This window comes from Hyla sarda, chromosome 2 (genome assembly GCF_029499605.1).
Source record: "Hyla sarda isolate aHylSar1 chromosome 2, aHylSar1.hap1, whole genome shotgun sequence".
Classification (NCBI taxonomy): Eukaryota; Metazoa; Chordata; class Amphibia; order Anura; family Hylidae; genus Hyla; species Hyla sarda.
The window spans coordinates 242,286,108-242,299,234 of NC_079190.1; the positions used below are offsets into that span (position 1 = coordinate 242,286,108).

A 13,127-nucleotide genomic window follows, 5' to 3' on the forward strand; every position below is an offset into this window, starting at 1 on the left:
TGGACAGCCCCAGGGTCCTTCAGGTGTGGCCTAGGCAAAGTTGAGGCCCCGGCCTGTAGTAGCAGAGCCGCGGCTGAGTTCGGCACCCGGGAGGCAGCAGTCGGGGGATCCCCTGTAGGTGCAGGTACTGGAGGGGTGAGAGCCGGGTCCAATGTAGGAAGAGGAGCCTGCGATCCACCCCCAGGGCCATGATCTGGAGCCGCCATCTTGCCGGGCTGCACTGGAGGAGGTAGGGATGCGCTCCTCTGAGCGCGAGAGCAGGTGAAATAGCCCCGTAAATCCCTTTGAGGTGAGGACGACCGGGACCGGGTTTGTCTCTTCAGCCTTTTTCTGTTGTTCCCCATGAGATAGGACGGAGGTCTCAGGGCAATAAGGGGTGCAGGACCGGAGCTCCAAAAGAACACGTCCTCACACCAGCATGGCAAACCACGCCCTCCGAGTTATGATTTTTTAAAGGTAAGGAGGAAAAAACCAAAATGCAAAAACTGAAAAACCCCGGGTCCTTAAGGAGTTAATGCTCCCCTTCACCTAAAGGAACCACCTCACCACATGCCTCTCCTCATGTGCCTCCTGACCTTTCTTCTATGAGCAACAGCCCCATACCCTGTGGGAATACACTTCATTCCCTGTACTTTTCCCCTACCACCACATTTGACCCTCTTGTACTCAGACCCCACCCCTTCTGATGTGAACCTACTTAACCTGCCCCCTCTGTGGTACTAGGACCTCCTGAGCCTCCAGAACAGTGTTTCCCAAACTGTGCCTCCAGCTGCCAGCATGCCCGGACACTCAAAGGCTGGCTGGGCATGCTGGAAGTTGTAGTTTTTCAACAGCTGGAGGTAAACTGTTGTGAAAACAGTGCTCTCTAGACCTTGAGAAGATGCAGTGGAACTGTTGCTTACAGCAACCAGTCAGAATGCCCCTGTAATATTTAACCTCTAAAGGGATTTTTTATTTTGAGCTTTTTTTCACCTCACCTTCTAAAAATCATAACGCTTTTCATTTTGCACCTACAGACCTATATGAGGGCTTGATTTTTGTACCACCATTTGGAATTTATGAGGACATAAATAATTTCACCACAAAATATACAGCGAAAATTAGAGAAGAAAAAATGTTGGGACAAAATTTTTTTAAAAAACTGTCATTTTGTAAGTTTTGGGGCTTCCATTTTTACACAGTGCACTTTTCTATAAAAATGTCACATTATTTTTATTCTGTAGGCAGGGCCGGCTCTGCTTGCCACAACTGGCTTTTCAATGACCCGATCAGCCAGCTGCGTCTACTATTATATATTTATAAATACATTTATATACACATATATGAGGTGTCCCGGTACCGTATCCTATACGTTACCTGCATAGAGGTCCCCATAGTCAGAGTCCCTAAGACATCGGGGTCCCTCTTGTCTATTTTTTCCCTTGTCACCTCTCGCTTAGTCAGTACGTATAGTGCAGTTCTATTCAATATTTATATAGTTATAAGTATAAAAATGTATATGTTTAGTTATTTACCTGTTCGGAGCGTAGCAGGACCTGCGGGTCACGTGATCAGGTATACTCTGTGGTTTTGCTTTAGGACCTTTGGACGTGTTCACCCACCATGCATTGTAACGGTGAGTGACAGCTGACACGGACCAATCCAAAACGGCCCTGCCCCTGCCCATATAAGGGAGCGACGGCCATTACTTCGGTCTCTTTCCTCATGGGCTGCTGATGAGGACGGATCTGCGCTGCTGTCATCAGCAGTAACCAGACCCAAGCCTTGCGGCAACAGCCATCCTTACAAAACTGTGAGTTATCTAAATCCCTATTAACTCAGCAAGATCACCGGACCTAAATAGACCCCTAAATCCGAACGGATCTCTGCACCAGTCCTAATTCTAATAACTTTTTGGATAAGTCAATGGTCCTCAGCATCTGTCAATCACTGCCGTGCTGTATAGAGACTGTATTGCTAAGACTGTTGCTGTTAATTGGATGTACCGCAAGTACCTCAGTAAAGTTTATGCAAGTTCAAGTCATTCATTTAAGCACGCACCTATTGTTCCTGGGAAGGGTGGCGATAGGCCGAAGATATATTAACAGCATACTAACCCTCACCCTGGCGTCACGAGTGACAGGGGTTAAATTAACCCCTCATATACCGAAGCAACACCCCAACTACACTACACCCCCCAAGGCAGTTACCACATATATATATTTCACTCCAGTAGTAAGGAGATTACATGAGGAGGGGGTTTGTTACAGTGTGTAACCCCAGTAGTAAGGTGATTACATGAGGAGGGGGTTTGTTACAGTGTGTCACCCCAGTAGTAAGGAGATTACATGAGGAGGAGGTTTGTTACAGTGCCGAGCTCTACGTAGCGCTGGGTGACCTGATCTGTCCGGACCTGTTGAAGGTGTACGAGGAGATGGTGGTGGGGGGCAGAATGCCTCCGTCGTTGAGGGAAGGGATGATCACGATCTTGTATAAGCGGAAGGGGGAGAGATGTGACCTGAAAAACTGGCGTCCCATCTCTCTCCTGAACGTGGACTACAAGATCCTCGCCAAGGTGCTGGCCAACAGGCTGAAATCTGTCATCGGGCAGATCGTCCATCCGGACCAGACCTGCGGCATTCCTGGTCGCAGGATTGCTGACAGCCTTGCCCTTGTGAGAGACACGGTCCATTACATCCAGGCGGCCGCGCCGCCCTGGTCAGCCTAGATCAGGAGAAGGCGTTTGACCATGTCTCCCACGCATTCATGGGCAGGGCTTTGCGCAGGCTAGGTCTGGTGAAGATGCTTTGCTCTTTTGTTAATGTCATGTATTTTGATATTTACAGCACGGTGTTGGTGAACGGCTGGAAGACTAACCCCTTTTCCATCCTTTCAGGGGTTAGACAAGGCTGCCCTGTTTCACCTTTTCTTTTTGTTTGTGTTATAGAGCTCTTCGCTGAGACTATCCGGCAGAATGGAGAGATCAGAGGGATCACCGCACCAGGACCAGATCGCTACGAGGTCAAGTGCTCGCTCTACATGGACGACGTGACCGTCTTCTGCGCTGACCAGCGTTCAGTGACTGCACTCGTCCAGACCTGCGAAGACTTTGGCAGAGCTTTGGGGGCAAAAGTCAACTGCAGGAAGTCAGAAGCCATGCTCTTCGGGGAATGGCACCTGGCTTCTTCAGCTCACTTCCCCTTTACTGTTAAGCCGGACTTCATTCAAATTCTTGGAGTCTGGTTCGGGAAGGAAGGAGCGGCCCTTAAGTCTTGGCAAGACCGACTAGGAAAGATAAACTCTAAGATCGGACTGTGGAGCTCCAGAAAGCTCTCGATTGAAGGCAAGGCACTTGTCCTGCGGAGTGAAGTTTTGCCTGTGCTCCAGTATACCGCACAGGCCTGGCCTGCCCATACCACCGTTTGCAAGGCCATCACCCAGACAGTGTTTTGCTTCATCTGGGGCAAAATGGGCAGACTCAAGAGGACTGTGATATACAAGGAGCCCCGCAAGGGTGGGAAGGGAATACCTGATATCCCCACTCTGCTGAGGGCCTCCTTTGCATGTGTCAGCGTGCAGCGGACTCTTGTTGAAAAGACTGGCTCAGCGGGCAGGTCCATGTCTCACTTGTTTCTCATGCCCCTCTGGAGACAGCTGGGCTGGGACAAGTGGGACAGCTCCATCCCTTACAATGGGAACGCTCCATGGTTCTATGGGGATGTTGTCCGGTTTGTGAGGGAGCACCAGCTGGAAGGACTGAAACCCGACCTATGGAAGCCGAAGACAATCTACAAGCTCATCCGAGCTAAGGACTTGACTGAGCTGGTTCCGGGACTCCCCGCAGCCACTGCAGAGACAGTTTGGACTAATGTGGCCTCAAAGCGGCTTACCAATGGACACAAGGACTTGTCGTGGATGGCCATCAAGGGAGGACTCTATCTCAGGTCGTTCATGCATGCCCGCAACCTGTGCACAACCCGGTACTGCCCCCGGTGCCCCTATGTGGAGGAAACATCTTTGCACGTGTTTTGGCAGTGCCCCTTTGCACAGGGTCTGTTGGATGCCCTGGAACATGAACTAAGAGACTCTGTACCCAGGAGCTGCCTATCGTACCATTCGGTGCTTTACGGTCTGTTCCCTGGGACCCACGACATGGAGGCCATCCAGGAGGCCTGGCGCCTTGTGAACTGTTTTAAGGACGCAGTGTGGCTTGCCAGGAACCGCCTCGTGATCAACAGGGAGAACATGTCCGTCCGGGACTCCCGCAGGTTCATCAAGAGCCTGCTTAGAGACTATTCCATCTTGGACAGCCTGGCCGTTGATGAGGAAGAAGAGGAGTGAAGACCCCTCTCCTTCTCCCATGTCCCCTTGAAGATACAGCCCAGCAGTTTGGCCCTGTGATCCGCCCCCTCCCCACACCCACATAGTCGCCCATACCGCCCCCGCCCCACAGCCCACGCCCCTACCCCGATCACAGATTGTATTGTTTTGTTGTTCGATCTCTTGTGCTTTTCTATTACAGGATTGAGCGGAGTGTTAGAGTAGCATGATGTGCGATGTATAACTTAGGGAACCTTTGCTGTGTATTGTACTGTCATGCTTTGTGTGATTGTAATTTATTGTATGACTTGTAATGATTGAACGGACAATAAAGCTCTTTCAATAACCCTGAAACAGCTGTCTGTGGATGGGTACTCTTTCCTTCTGGAGAGAGAGTTCTGGCTATGCATTAATCCCGATTAGCTTTTTATATTCCGTAACTGGAGCTAAGCTGATACCAGGGAACATCGCCTGAATAGGTGATGTAATGAGTTGATTTGCATATTCCCCTATATATATATGTATATATATATATATATATATATATATATATATATATATATATATGTGTGTGTGTGTGTGTGTGTGTGTGTGATTCTGTCTCCTAAACTAGTGTTTGGTACAGTGTGTCATCCCAGTAGTAAGGAAATTACAGGAGGAGGAGGTTTGTTACAGTGTGTCACTCCAGTAGTAAGGAGATTACATGAGGAGGGGGTTTGTTACAGTGTGTCACCCCAGTAGTAAGGTGATTACATGAGGAGGGGGTTTGTTACAGTGTGTAACCCCAGTAGTAAGGAGATTACATGAGGAGGAGGTTTGTTACAGTGTGTCACCCCAGCAGTAATGTAGGGTGTGTCAAAGGGTGGAGCCAATGGGCGTGGTCAGGGTGGGGGCAAAATTAGCTTTCACCTAGGGTGGTAAAAATCCTTGCACCAGTCCTGTACACAGGTTGGATTACTGTGGTGCAAATTCTTGAAAATTTACTCACAGTTTTGTGGCACATTACCCTATATACAGGGCTAGAGATGAGCGAGCGAAGTTACATTTATTCGATTTGTCATGAACTTCTCGGCTCGGCCTTGCTGACTTTAGCCTGCAAAAGAAAGAGTCTCCAAGGACTGTATCCACCTTTTCCAGCACCTGAAAGCTGAACTAATTTATGCAGTACACTGTCCATTTTAGGACATCATCAGTCGTCAGACATAATGCGGTCCTTCGTCAGGTAAAACGGCATCCCGCCTCCTCCCTCGGACGAATCGCCGCCAGTAGTCAGCCGCAACTCTATCCTCCGTCATGTGAAACGGCGTCCCACCTCCTCCCTCACACCGATCACCATCCTCCTTCAGCCACAACTCCATCCTCCCTCACCCGAAACGCTGTCATGCAAAATGCTGTCATGCCTAAGACGATTCTCCCTCAGACGCAACTTCCTGCCGCATAGCAGAGCCAACGTTGCTCAGTATTGTATAGCAGAGTCAATACTGTGAAACTTGCACGTGTACTACAGACACTACATGTGCTACAGTGTCTGTATAGCAGAGCCAACATAGAATAGCATGTACAGTAGAACCCGTATATCAGAGAGCCGACACTAGCTCGGCTCTGCTACAGGGCAGGAACGTTTTTCGTCTGAGGGATGACGGATTTTCAGATGAGAGACTTTAGGATGACAAAGGAGGGAGGAGGGAGTTCCGTCTGATGCCTGACGGAGATTCGTCCGAGGGAGGAGGCTAGACGGCGTTTCACCTGACGGAGGACGGAGTTACGTATGACGACTGACGATGTCCTAAAATGCCCACCGTAATGCAGGCTAAAGTCAGCAACTGCCTAGCTGAGAAGTTCGTGACGAATCGAATCACTGTAACTTCGCTTATCTCTATACAGGGTGTATGCTAAAGAAGCTTTTCGTGACATGTTTAGCCACATAACACTAACTCTAACTAGAAGTACATAAGAAGATTCCCCAATTCTTACTAGTAGATTCTCCTTTGAAACACCAGCAGTTGACATCCGCTGGTGTGTAGTGTGTCCCTGAACTCACTGCTGCCAGACTGTTATCACTACTACATTGTCATGCTGGCTGGTCCAGCCTTCCTCCTCTGGCCTCCCTCTTGCTTCCTCCTCCACGGCTGAAGTTCTTAGTCTGCCCCATAGGGACCTTGCCCGTGCACTGGCTGTGGTCGAAAGAAATCCGGCATGGAGTTGAGCTCACTCCATGCATGTGGATCACCGGGGGCCGGGCAGGAGATCGTGGGGGTTCCCAGCAGCCAGACCCCTGCGATCAGACACTTATGCCCTATCCACAGGTTAAGATGTCTAGTGCTGGAGTTCCCTATTAAAGCTGTTCTGCCAACTCAATATGCCTGAGCATTCTTGTGTATTCCTTATCTGCTATTTTGTATCTGACCTATGCTTGTTTACCTGATGTTTCCTCTGCCTGACCTTTGGGTATTTCGCTGACTCTCCTTTGCATGACCTGGACTGTTTACTATGAACCTGTGCCTGTATCCAGCCAGTCATTTATCCTGCTGCTACTAAAACATCTTTGGCCCTACATCTTCTGGCTGCTTAACCCTCACTTGGCTAAATCTCCTGCTGCTGAACAACACCATTTACTGGAGCTGATTTCTGCTACTGACTATGCTGTATCTCTTGCTGTTACCACCAGACTGCTGAGCAGTTGCACCAGCCTTACCTCTGCCCATGTCCACAGTGTTTGGCATCAGCATTGTCTGGCCTGCTTTATCAACCATTACCTTTACCGAGACCACAAGTTTGGCATTGGTAAGGTAACACACTGGGTCCACAACCATCAGGGTGTTACATCCTTCTTAGTGTTTGGAACAGGGTACTTAAAGGGGGTATTCCCATCTGGCAGATTACATTGTAAGTTGTAGGTTATGTAAAGTTAAACACTTTTGCAAATACATGTCATTTTCTAACTTGTCTTATTTCCCTGTTCTAAACATTTCTCTCTTTCATTTGTTTACAGGTGGTCACAGACCACTGCTCTCTATAGCAGGAGAGAGGGTGGCTGGCTGGCAGGAGCTCACAGGCTTGCCTTCTGGGCTACGTGCATCCTAAGTGATGGCTCCAGGCACAGTACAAGCTGCCTGTGAGTGCACAGAGCTCTGACATGATACTGTGTACTGTGGGGATAGGAAGTTACAGGGGAAAAGCAGTAACAAGTATGTGTGGGACAATAATAGGGCAAAGTAGTTAAGACCAACAGCTATGTCTTTAGATAGATGCTGGGCCTAAAGGGGTACTCCATAGTCCCAGCATTTGGAACATTTTGTAGCGAACGCTGGGTGCGGGCTGTGGGGGTCATGACATCACGACCCCCGCAGCCCGCAACCAGTGTTCGGAACAAAATGTTCCGAACGCTGGGGCAGTGGAGTACCCATTTAAATGCCTCCTCCCCCCCAAACCAGGAGGTTAGCAGGACAGAGCAGTGCAATGAACTCAGACAGCCAGGTGGACTGTAGACAACCCTTTGGGTGAAATCCTTAAAAACTCTGCCACTTTGCACACGACCCAGATCTGTCTCAGGTTAGGGGTTTCTTGCAATAATTGAGACTTGATTAATGCAGACATCAGCTGAGCTAGGAGAGATGTTCATTCTTTCTGGCCTGGGCCAGGCTAAATTAGATTTTCACTTCAGCCTTCTGAAGAGAAGGCATTGGCCTAGAGAACTCTTCCCTCAGCCTTTTTAGAAGCTTCTGCATAGAAACTAGCTGGGGATTCTGTGAGTCGTGACTCGTGACCAATGACCAGTTTCGTAAAAAACACTTAAACAATTATTTTAACAATAGTTAATTTTTTTTTCATCTAATGGTTATATTAGATTAGATGAGATTACATTAGAAATGCACATTTAGGATCAAGTAGTCTAGGACCTAAAAAAATATTATTGATAATTTCTCAATTTGTGATCAAACATTTTCTACCTTATCTTTAGCCCAAGGTACAAAAGCCATAAACTCTTGCAAATATCTTAGTCCAGATTTTGGAGGTGTTTTTTCAGTGACAGAAAATTGTGTTTTACAGAGATAGGTAATGAACAGTGTGCATGTAAAATAGGAAATTCAGGTGCTTGAAGCAGCAGGCACTTTATTTTAGAGTGACATATGAAGCTAATGAAATATTTTATGCCTTTTTTCAGACTGTTGTAATAAGAAATTAGATTCATTTTATGAATATCAGTGAAAGTTCTGCACAATTTATGGGTTTCTTTTAAATCCATGAAGAATACTTAAAGTCATATAAAAGTCACAAATGCTGTCACAGAATAGGTACCTAATCAGGGTGACAAATTGCTGTGTCTGGGAGCACCCGGCAGGCCGATGTGTTTCAATAAGATTATTCTGATTGATTTTATTTGTCCACTTCAACCTTGAACAAAGTTGATCTGTAGATTGTGATATAAACAAGACTTTTTCAGAATGACATATGAGAGTATAAAATCACTCTGTAAAGTTGTCTGACAATCAAAGATGGTTATCAGTATAAGGCTAAATAAGATGCAGGACGCATTGATTTGTTTAGAATTAGGGACACAATAAACATGTTACGTATAATATGTGCAAAACAAAATAACTGTCGGATATGAAGGTTATTCAGTCAAATGTCAACAAAATAGCTAATGTAAAAAAAAAAACAGTCACTTGTACCCAAGAGATGACAGTCTGTTATTGTGATGGGGAAATTAGGTAGAACTCCTAAAGTTTCCTGCAATGTCATTTTTGCCTTAGTCTTTTTCCTATTACATTTGGAAGATCTGTTATCTAGTACTGGATTTCTCAAAAGTATTACTGAATCGTGACAAAAAAATTAAAAAGGACATCAACTAAGGTAATAGTAGGGACTATTTCCCCTTTACTCTGTGTCAAGATCTGATATCTCTATAAACAAGAAAGACATACAGTAGAACATATCACCTAAGCATGATGGGAAAAGGGAATTGTTTGGTAATGTTTGTGTCATATGTACATACACAATACAAAACCTACCATAAAACTAATCCTGCATTCTAGTAAAAGTTGTGTCAGAAATCATACAAGATTCTCATATATTCTTGTCCTCAAAACAGAGGGTAGACCTAGAATCCTTTCACAGGTAAAGATAAAGAAGGAGATTTATCAAGCTTTGTAGTAGATTTTTTTTTGCATAAAAAAGTCACACGTACGTGCGCACAAGCGACTTTTCTATACGACTGTTTGATTTTTGCTAATTCCAAAGCACATTTCTGAAATCTGCTCATGTAGTAATTTTTTTTTACTTTGCAGTGGTCATGTGTTTATCAAATGCGATAGTCACTTTTTATGAAGAAAAAAAAGTTGCATCTCCATTTAAAAGTCGCATATGTATTCCAGGTCCAAAGTGGCTTACAGAAAATGCATACGTCTGCAGAAAAGGACATTAACACCCACTTTAACAACTCATCTTGTTCTGCATCATGAAATAAAGTTGCTACATTAATATTAATGTTAATTATAGAAAAAATAATTATATAACTAATAACTATTAATTTTAAGGTTGAAAATACACACTGCTCACCTCATTCTCATTCTTGGTTAACGTATGATGCTGGCATTTTTTGACGGACATGACTAAAATTAGGCTCAAGGCAATTCTTCTCGTATTTAAATAGATTCTGGCAAGAGTATTCATAAAAAGGCTGAAATGTAAACCCTTCTTGAGGACTCAATGACTTGAGATGATGAATCCAACGTGATTCTTCACTTAAAAGTAAGGTATTTAGATTGCCCCGTCAGGGTCCAAGCCAGAAGGGACCAACAAACGTTATCAGATCTACAAGAACTATACCAGGAGAGTCTGACTGGAGTACAAAACCTAAATCCTCCTTTTTCAAGTCTCAGGCCTAAGTCTATTTTCACTCAATATTCAATGATAGACACATTTATCAAAATGGTAACCATTGATCTAAATTAAAAACACGTTCATCATCATATCCTACTAACTCTACAAAAGAGGAATGGAAAGCTCTTAAAGATATTCAAAACAACAAAGAAATTGTGTGTAAGCCATCTAATAAAGGCAGCAATAATGTGCTGATGGACAAACATGAATACAAAGACATGGCCTTGAGACTTTTAAAAGATATCTTCACGTACAAAAAACTTGAATCAAATCCTCAAACAGAGTTCCTCAACCAGTTGTATAAATTATTGAGAGATGCCGTCAGCGAAAATCTGATTATGGAAGAAGAACTAAGGGCAGTCAGTACACACATCACAATCACTTTCTTCTCACACTACTAGAATTTTTACTTACAATTTTTTCTTATTTGATCACCGCTTTTATTTTCAATTGAAAGGCACTGCTATGGACACACCCTGTGCACCAAATTATGCTAACCTCTTTCTTGAGTGGTGGGAAGATACGATTGTATTCTCTGAATCACTTATTGAGTTCATGTTGCACATTCTTTTTTGGGGTCGTTATATAGATGATGTTTTGATTTTTTGGGATAGCACCAAAGAGCACTTTAACACCTTTGTTCGGACACTTAACACAAACACAATTGGAATGCACTTTACTTCAGAAATTCACAAATCTCATCTACACTTGATCTCACGATATCCATCAGTCACCAAGGTCATGTCTCCACTGATATATACTGCAAACCAACCAATTATTTTAATTAGCAAAGCCATCATCCAACCCCCCTAAAGCGGGGAATCCCAGTCAGTCAATATTTGAGAGCAAAAAGAAATTGCAGTAACAAAATTGATTTTCAGAGAGAGTGTGATCAATTATAGAGACGTTCCACAGCCAGAGGATACCCCAAAAAAGTATTACATCGTGCCTATGCATGGGCAAGAGCAATACCACGTGAAGAGTTACTTTCTGACAAACCAATTCAGGCAGGAAAACAAATTATAAGATGTATAGGCACATTTGAGCAACATAATTAAAAAATAATATCAATTCTTCAACGATACTGGCCTCTGCTGATTTGCCAGAGGTCATTACTGCATATCCCTCAATCACTTATCGTAGGGGGAAAAATCTCCAAGAACATCTGGTTCACAGTTTTTACCAAGAGGAGGCCTCCCCCGCATGGTTGAGATCTCCAGTGACAGGATCCCACCTATGTGGAAGATGCACCTTTTGTTTATACTTACCTCGGACCAAGTAATTAATTAATCCAGTAGATCGTTGCACATATGAGAAACGACAATTCATAAATTGTCAATTTGTAGGAATGATATATGCGGCACATGGTAATTGTCCAAAATTATATATTGGTAAGACGATACAACAGTTGCGGAGAAGAATCTCCAAGCATATCAGTACAATAAACACAAGGACAGATACTCCCCTTTCACGTCATGAGAGCGATATATGCAGATAATCCCTTGGCCATCCAATTTTGGGGTATCACCCAAGTAAAACCTGGACCCCGACAGGGCAACCTAAATACCTTACTTTTACATAAGAATCACGTTGGATTTATCGTCTCAAGTCATTGAGTACTCAAGGACTCAATGAAGGGTTTACATTTTCAGGCTTTTATGAATACTCTCGCCAGAATCTATTTAAGTACCATAAGAATTGCCTTGAGCCTAATTTTAGTCATATCCGTCAAAAAATGCCAGCATCATAAATTAACCAAGAATGAGCAATTGTAAGTCTCAACGATAAATATTAATCCAAAATATAAAATAATAAGAATACCAATCCATTAGTCCCAGAATGATATACAAATTGCATGATGATAGACAGTTCACATAGTAAAACATTAGGAGAAAAAAATCATAATGATGAATCCAATATGGAGTAAATTGTGCCATCCAATGTGAATACTTACATTTTAAGCTGAAATTATGTTGTTGAGATATGTCTAGAGGTGATAAATTAATTATATAGGCGTTACAGTAAGTTTAACATACCAATTTTTTTTTTAGGTAAAATCCAATATGGAATACTATAATCAGGCAATATGCATATACAGAGACATTGTGAGACAGTATGTCTCAATGTAAAATATCATCTAGTAGTAATAATTCTAATATAGAATACCTTAATCAGCCATATGAACCTATCTATATCTATATATAGCTCTTCTAGTAAAAACAAGCCAATCAGGAAAATCTAATTATACAAATTGCTCTTTATTGTATAAGAAGAACAAACAAGAAGATAAATATAGATAATGTTAACACAAAGATGCACTGTAGAAAACTAACAGCCGGCGCATGGAAGTACTGCGCAGACAGGCGCACTTGTATCCATAGTTCAACCATAATCTGTCAGCTTGCGCAGTTTCTAATGCGCAGACATGCATGGGTATTCTACACACTGCGCTGACAGCTAATAGCTTTCGCATGTCAGAACGCACAGACATGCGCATGAATGATCACGCATCTACGTCAGGGACACAGGAACCAATTAGAGCACAGTTGGCACGTTCCCTGTCACAATAGGAAAGATGAACTGCATCAAAATGCAATGGAGCAAAGCATCCTGGTACAAAGTAATTGGTTGGCAATATGGAAACCATTGGCTAACAGCCTTGCCAATCTTTTCTAGACAAATCCATGGGGACTTAATGGGGGTTGTGACCTCACAGACGGATTGTGACCTCACTGATAGGAGGTTATAAGAAACCTGTCGAGCTCGTTTGCACGCCATTGGCCCTGAGTCCTTGACAAAGCCACTGCCTGTGGCAAAACGTCGGACGGGTTATGCGTCTGATATTTTAAAGTTCTGCCACAGTTCTCTGGATAGAAGTTAGTTATAGACTGCAGCTATACCACTTCACTAGTGTTGAGCGGCATAGGCCATATTCGAATTCGCGA

At 44.0% G+C, this 13,127-nt stretch overlaps 1 protein-coding gene across 2 annotated transcripts in view; it reads left to right on the plus strand.

Annotated features, from left to right (window-relative positions):
* The window catches only part of LOC130357822 (uncharacterized), a 174,781-nt gene that overhangs the window by 123,150 nt on the left and 38,504 nt on the right, over positions 1 to 13,127 (plus strand). Inside the window, exon 5 of one of the 2 annotated variants that reach the window (XM_056560553.1) lies at positions 2,927 to 4,613. The exons of the other annotated variant lie outside the window; for it this stretch is intronic. Within the exon in view, the coding sequence (XP_056416528.1) occupies positions 3,019 to 4,320 (1,302 nt within the window). The 5' untranslated portion in view covers positions 2,927 to 3,018 and the 3' untranslated portion in view covers positions 4,321 to 4,613. Of the gene's footprint in view, positions 1 to 2,926; positions 4,614 to 13,127 lie in introns of those variants that run through there. 2 annotated transcript variants of the gene reach the window in all.